The 7,483-nt window shown below is 39.7% G+C and overlaps 1 protein-coding gene across 1 annotated transcript; it reads right to left on the bottom strand.

The window, feature by feature from the left end:
- Positions 1 to 2,632: 2,632 nt before the first annotated feature.
- LOC127171060 (gastrula zinc finger protein XlCGF57.1) lies at positions 2,633 to 7,462 on the bottom strand. Its single transcript, XM_051119482.1, has 2 exons — positions 6,618 to 7,462; positions 2,633 to 4,258 (listed from the first exon to the last, which is right to left on the bottom strand). Exons 1-2 carry the CDS (start codon positions 7,351 to 7,353, stop codon positions 4,251 to 4,253), a joined length of 744 nt encoding a protein of 247 aa, XP_050975439.1. The 5' UTR covers positions 7,354 to 7,462; the 3' UTR covers positions 2,633 to 4,250.
- Between the last annotated feature and the right edge of the window lie 21 nt (positions 7,463 to 7,483).

Below are 7,483 nucleotides of genomic sequence, written 5' to 3' on the forward strand. Positions count from 1 at the left end.
GCTTTCATCTTGACTGTTGGTCGTTTGAGTCACTTTTGGTTGAGGCCTTGTTACGGCCCACCTTTTTAGTGAGACCGGACACTCGAGTGTGCAGCTGTTTGTTTTGTTCTTTTAACTTAGCAATACACTGAGCTTGTTCTTGTGCTAAGGATAAGGTAAACTCTCTGTGGCAGCAGATAATGCCTTTAATGTTTTTCTTTCTGATACATGCCCCAAGTACCTTTTTGCATTCTTTAATTGACCATACCTTTTCTGGATCAATACCAAATTTCTTTGTCAAATCCAATCTGACTGACTCTGTCACTATTGAGTCCATGTGCTCTCCTAACAATGATTTGAACTCATTGTCTGTCCATAAAGGGGTAGCTAGTCCACCTTTTTCAGTTGTTGGAATCAACCTAGCGTCCCTTCTCAACATTTTGTAATGTTTTTTTGACACAACAATACACTTCTAACACCTCCCTGGCAAGCAGAGGATAAATTTGTCAACACAGGACAACTGTTGTTAACCTTCTCTGGCAAAGCAGAGGAAAACCTAGTTAATATACATTATAATGTATTCAACCTTCTGTGGCAAAGCAGAGGATTCCTGAACATAAACTATCACTTTACGCTAATCTTCTCTGCCTGAAACAGAGGATAACAGATATTAGCACATAATGCTAATCTTCTCTAGCTGAATAGAGGATAACTAGTCTGTTAACCAAACCCTGCAGCTGTTTGTTAACACGCAGAGGCTAACCACATGTACTGGTCTGTAGTGGTTCTTTGAATAGAGTAACACTCACCAAATCGTTGTTGAGCTGAAAAAAGTTTCTGGAATTCAGTCTGGAACGATGTCTGGCGAGAAGCTCTATCCGGGTCACGGCACCAAAAATCAATCTAAACAATCATGCAAATGTGGTACAGGAAAACAGCTCAGTTAAAGATTTTTCCCAGCCTTGATCTATTTAACATACAAGTGTCATTCAAATGCATAGGTGCTTAAACAAAAGGCACAGTTGCACCTTGAGCTTAGAATTCACACTTAACTTGGGAAAACCTGCCAGATGTTCAGGAACTGCATAAAGACAAGAGGTTACTGTCTCAGGGCCTGGGCTGCCTGCTCTTAGACTGTCACAATATACATAACTTTTTCAGTTCATGTTGTTATATTGGAACCTATAACAAATATGCATAGGATAGGCATATTTGAAACAGATTCTTAAATTTGTAATCCTTCAAGTTCTTGAAAAGGGATTTTTAAAGGGGTTATCGGATACTAAGTTCACTTTTTCATGTTGTTTGAACATTAATGTGTGTTGGCAGTGTATGTACAAATCTATCCTATAATGATACAAATCCATGCAGCGGTTTTTAATTAATCTGTAAAAATAATATCCCCTTTTTCAAGTCGTTGTTGCGTCACACCCGCAGAGGCCGCTCCCATGATAGTTGATTGACATGAGCGATTTACCTTGAATCAGCCGTCACAGTCCGCCCTCTTTGTTTCGATGCCGGAGCAGTGATGTAAATGAGACAAGAATATCTCAGATTGAGCGATGGAGGTGCTGGATGTAATAATGAACATAGTGGTCGTCATTTACTCCCGACATCTGAGCCGCTGAAGATGCAGTAGATTACAGTTGTTTGTGAAGGGAATGCGCCTCCCGATCTACATATATCCGTCTATGTTCGCACAAATCATTCATGATCCAGCTTCACTTACAGCAGAAGTGAGTATAAGGGTTATTTTATGAATCTTTGCGATCGCCTTTCCTTATAACGTGGTAGTTAGGAAGTTTAGCGGCTAAACGTGGCTAAACCCGGCTACATGCGGCTAATGTAAACAATAGCATCTTTCCACAGAGAGAAGAGAGGGGCGGGGTGAGCAGAGCTCATTTGCATTTAAAGGAACAACCCTTTAGAATGAGATGATTTTTGCAGAGCTCATTTTGAAAAGGTAAAAAGGGTGTTTTTTTTTTACAAAACCATTGAGAATTTTTAATCAAAGTATATTAGAGACTTTTTATTAAGACCCTAAAGAATCATATCAACTTGTGGAAAATGGGCATCCGATGACCCCTTTAAAAAATGAAATATTTCCCTTTGGAGTGGACTTTGAGATCTGTAACTTTGTAGATCTTTTTTATGCCCAAAGATACACACACACACTGACTAAAGTTCAAAAAGTGAAAAAGCATAATGGCACCCCTTTCCCTGTGGTGTAACATTTTCTGCATTAAATGCAGATGACTGACTTGAACCCACCTGCACTAAATGTCCTTTGAGATAAAAATTGTTACAACTAATTCTACATTTTACCCAGAGGTTGCGCTAGACTTTAACATTGTCCGTCATTTTGATGGACAGGGTTGTATATTTGTTCACATTTTCATTTTTAATCATGAACCTACAGGACAACAACGCAGTGTTGAAAAACATTGATTTCTTTATTTTAATAGATTCTCATTAATGAACCAATACGGATTCTTCTCTCATTAATGAACATCTATCGATCTTTTGGTCTATGCTGTTTTCAGTTGATAAATGAACAGTACGTAGTGCGTCTTCCTTTCAATAAATAGCAATTGGCTGGGCCTTGTGTTACTTTTGATATGAAACAAAGTCTCAGATTTCAAATTTTGTCAATTTTATTAGGAAATTCAAGCAATAAATACTGTTTTGGCGCTCTTTATGTGGTGCGATAGATTGTTGTAGCTTCTGTGTACTCGTCTGTGTGTAATCAAAACGCATAGGAAAACATTCGTGACAGTTTCGTTTTTGTTCTGGATCCAGTTCTCTGCTGCTACTGGACAGGGGTGGGAATTACAGCTACAATTTTACAATAGATCACCCTCAGTGTAATTTGTCAAAATGACGGACAGCCTTCAGATTTTTCCATTACTGATGAAAAAAAAAAATCTGTCAATGACGGACAATTATTGATTAATGCACCCTGATTTTACCTGTTCCTCCCATTCTAGCAGTTTTTACTACCAATCCTTCTCTCCATTCCATACCATGTTTTTTCTTAATTAATTAGGCTTTTCTATATATGATATTGACTTTTTCTTGTATGAATCCAGCTAATATTATACCTGGCAATAAGACACACAAGCACCCTTTAAAGATGTGTAGTAAAAACACCTCATGAACAAAATCAAGGTAACACTGTTAACACAACATTGACATCGCTATGATCAGATGCTTTCATAATGCTGTTTTGTTACCACATTTATTTTGTTAACGAGCAGCACGTATATACATATTAATCAAGTTTACATGTGGCATTAAGATGTGTTTTTGTTGTTCCAATTGGAAATACACCTCTAAATACAGGTGCAGATGTTTTGAGCTTGTCCTCCTTTAACCACTTCCAGAGGTAGTCAAAAACTCATTTGACTGGATTTCTTTCGTACTTTAAACATGCATGTTGTAAAATTTATTGACATTTTCACTTCCGCCTTCTCTCCACCTACAGATCTAATAAATAAAGAAATAAATAAATAAGTGGTATGTACAGTTGTGCTATAGAATTGAATAGAACAGAACAGAACAGAATAGGATAGGATAGGATAGAAAGAGGTAGAGATGCAGGGATTTGCTAGGATGTGCAGAGAACAGACTCTGTGATGGCTGAGTAGAACTGTTTTAGCAGCTCCTGTGGTAGGTTGAACTTCCTTAGCTGGCGAAGGAAGTACAACCTTTGTTGGGCCTTTTTTACAATGGAGTTGATGTGAGTGACCCACTTCAAGTCCTGGGAGATGACATATCCCAGGAACTTGAATGTCTCCACTGTAGCTACAGGAATGATGGTGTTGAAGGCCGAACTGAGGTCCACAAACAGGATCCTCACATAGGTCCCTGGTCTGTCCAGATGTTGCAGGATGAAGTGCAGTCCCATGTTTACGGCATCATCTACAGACCTGTTTGCTCGGTAAGCAAATTGTAGGGGGTCCGGTAGGGGTCCAGTGATGTTCTTCAGATAAGCCAGAACCAGTTTTTCAAACGACTTCATGACCAAAGACGTTAGCGCCAGAGGTCTGTAGTCGTTAAGCCCTGTTTTCTTGGTTTTCTTTGGGACGGGGATGATGGTGTAGCGTTTGAAGCATGATGGAACTTCACACAACTCCAGAGACCTGTTGAAGATTTGTGAGAAGATGGGTGCCAGCTGATCAGCACAGGTTTTCAGACAGGCTGGTGTCACACCATCTGGGCCTGGTGCTTTTCTTCTTTTGTTCTTTCTGAAGACCTGGTGCACCTCGTCTTCACTGATCTGAAAAGCAGGAAGGGGGGAGAGGGGGGTTGCGGGAGGTGTTAGTAGTTGTGAAAAGAGATAGTCAGAACGGGTGTGGGGGGTTTCGAATCTACAATAAAACTCATTCAGGTCTTCAGCAAGTTGTTGGTTTGCCTCAGTGCTGGGGGATGGCGTCTTGTAGTTTGTGATGGCTTTCAGACCATTCCACACTGAAGCTGGTTTGTTTGAAGTAAACTGATTTTCTAACCTTTTTGCGTAGGTCCTTTTAGCCACTCTGATCTCCTTATTCAGTGTGTTCCTGGCCTGATTGTACAAGACTCTATCCCCTTTTCTGTAGGCATCCTCTTTGGCTTGACGAAGATGTCTGAATTTTGTTGTAAACCATGGCTTATCATTGTTGAATGTTAAATAAATCCTGGTAGGAATGCATATATCCTCACAGAAACTGATATACGAAGTTATAGTCTCTGTGAGTTCGTCCAGATCGTTTGCAGCAGCTTCAAAAACACTCCAATCAGTCCATTCCAAACAGGCTTGTAAAACCCACTTTGTTTCATTAGTCCATCTCCTTGCAGTCTTTAAAACAGGTTTAGCTGTTTTCAGTTTCTGCCTGTAGGTTGGAGGTTCATAAGATGAACCAAACAGTGATCAGAGAGTCCCAAAGCTGCCCGTGTGACAGAGTGATATGCATTCTTTACTGTGGTGTAACAGTGATCCAATATATCCAATCTCATTATGAAATAAATGTTTTTCTCTAGTTCACGTTGGCCACAATTATTGACACCCATTTACTGCAAAGTCCTTTTCCCAAGATAACAGCTCTGAATTTTCTCCTATAATCCCTGGTGAGTTTGGAGAACACCTAACAAGAGATCAGACACCATTCCCTCATCCAGAATCTCTCCAGATCATTCAGATTTCCAGTTCCATGTTTGTTCTTTTCCTCTTCAGCTGACACATTTTTGTGTTTGTTTTGGATCATTGTCCTGATGGAATATCTAAACCCTGCCCATTATAAGATCTTACAGTGGCAGTCAGGTTTAGATTTTTTTTTCTCTCTTAGTATTTGATAGAATACAGGATGTCATGTATCTAAACAAGATGTCCAGGATCTCTGGCTGACAAATAGGCCCAGAACATTAAAGATCCAGTAGTTTATTTAAATGTGGGCATGGGGTACTTTTTATCCCTGCTTCCACCAAACCCATCTTAAATGCGTTTGCTGCCAAAAAGCTCTTTTTTTAAGTTTCATCTGACCATAGAAGCCAGTCCCGTTTAAGGTTCTAGTCGTATCTGACAAATAAATATGCTGTTTGTTTTTGGATGAGCAAGCAGGATTTTTTTGAAACCCTCCTAAACAACATGTGGTGATGTAGGGGCTATTTGAATGGGTTTTTTAGGCTTTCTGGCCCCAAGACTCAACTAATCTCTGCAATTCTCCAGCTGTGATCCTTGGAGAGTCTTTGACCACTCAAAGTTTTCTCCTCACCATCCACTATGATGATATAGACACACGTCCTCTTCTAGGCAGATTTGTAACATCTTTAGTTAATTAGATCTTCTTAACTATTGCCCTGATGGTGGAAATGGGGATTTTCAATGCTTTAGCACTTTTCTTACAGCCACTTTCTATTATTTTCTAAGCTCAGCAATATTGTTCTGCACATCAGAACTATGTTATTTGGTTTTACTCCTTGTGATGGACAATTAAGGGAATTTGGCCTTTGTGTTCCTCATATTTAAACTCCTGTGCACCAGGAAGTTATGGCTGGACAGTTTCATGCTCTTAGCTCCACCCTGGTGTGCTAAAAAATGTAAATATGAATGGGAATATATTTCAGAGATATTTTACTCATAAGAATTTCTGGGGGTTATCAAAAGGATAAACAATGCAGATTTATTTCCACAGATGCCTTTGTTCATATTTATCAAGAGTGCCAATATTTGTGGAGGGCACTGTTTATGAAAATTTTGTGAATGTGTTTTATCTATTTGATCAAAAGTTCTGGGGAAAAAAAAAAAAAAAAACACACAGCCTATTTGAGATCTGACCAACCAAAACATTTTAAACCAGGTGTAAAGAAGGCCCACGTCTGATGCTGTATCGGGAGCACTTCTGTGAACCTCAAGATCACCTTGTTTCTGCAAGTCTTTCTATTGAAATGGGTTTGTCTCTGGTGTTCTTACATGATTCTGAGGATGTTTCCTGTCTGTGAAACTTTCCACAATTCCAAGCTGATGACATAAAAACAATTTTTTTATATGTGAAAACTCATATGGTGATTAAGGGCTGCTTTATAGCAGAAACTCTTTCCACACTGACCACATATAAACGGCTTCTCTCCAGTGTGAGTTCTCATGTGCGTGTTAAGGCTACCTTTTCGGTTGAAACTTTTTCCGCATTGTTGGCATGTGAAAGGCTTCTCTCCTGTGTGAATTCGTATGTGCTCTGCGAGGTGTTGTTTATAATTGAAACTCTTTCCGCACTGAGGGCACGTGTAGGGTTGCTCTCCAGAGTGAGTTCTCATGTGGCCTTCAAAGTTTCGTTTTTGACGAAAACTCTTTCCACACTGAGGGCACATGTAAGATTTTCCTCTATGAATTCTCATATGGACTTTAAGGTTTTTATGTTGATCAAAACTCTTTCCACACTGATCACACATGAAAGGCTGCTCTCCTTTGTGAGTCCTCATGTGTCTGATAAAGCTTTCTTTTTGAGTAAAAGTTATTCCACATTGTTGGCAGGTGAAAAGGCTCTCTCCAGTGTGAACCGTCATGTGGGAATTAAGGTTTCCTTTCCGGTTGAAACTTTTTCCACACTGTTGGCAGGTGTAAGGCTTTTCTCCAGTGTGAACACTCATGTGGACTCCAAGGTTTCCAAGTTGGGCGAAACTCCTTCCACACTGTTGGCACGTGTATGGCTTCTCTCCACTGTGAATTCTAACGTGTCTTTCAAGAGTTACTTCTCGATTGAAATGCTTTCCACACTGTTGGCAAGCGAAAGGCTTTTCTCCAGTGTGAATTTTTATGTGGGTATTAAACGTATGTTTATGAGGAAAACTCTTTCCACATTGAGGGCATGTATAAGGTTTCTCTCCAGTGTGAATTCTCATGTGCCTTCGAAGGCTTCCTTTTTGACTGAAACTATTCCCACACAGTTTGCAGATGAAAGGCTTTTCCCTGGTGTGAGTCCTCTTTTGGGCTTTAAGGTTTCCCTTTAGATCGCAACTCTTTCCACACTGT

The sequence above is a fragment of the Labeo rohita genome, chromosome 9 (genome assembly GCF_022985175.1).
Source record: "Labeo rohita strain BAU-BD-2019 chromosome 9, IGBB_LRoh.1.0, whole genome shotgun sequence".
Classification (NCBI taxonomy): Eukaryota; Metazoa; Chordata; class Actinopteri; order Cypriniformes; family Cyprinidae; genus Labeo; species Labeo rohita.

What these genes read in the sequence shown, in the direction of transcription:
- LOC127171060 (XM_051119482.1), bottom strand. Translation starts at nt 7,353, where the DNA reads ATGAGAATTCACACTGGAGAGAAACCTTATACATGCCCTCAATGTGGA.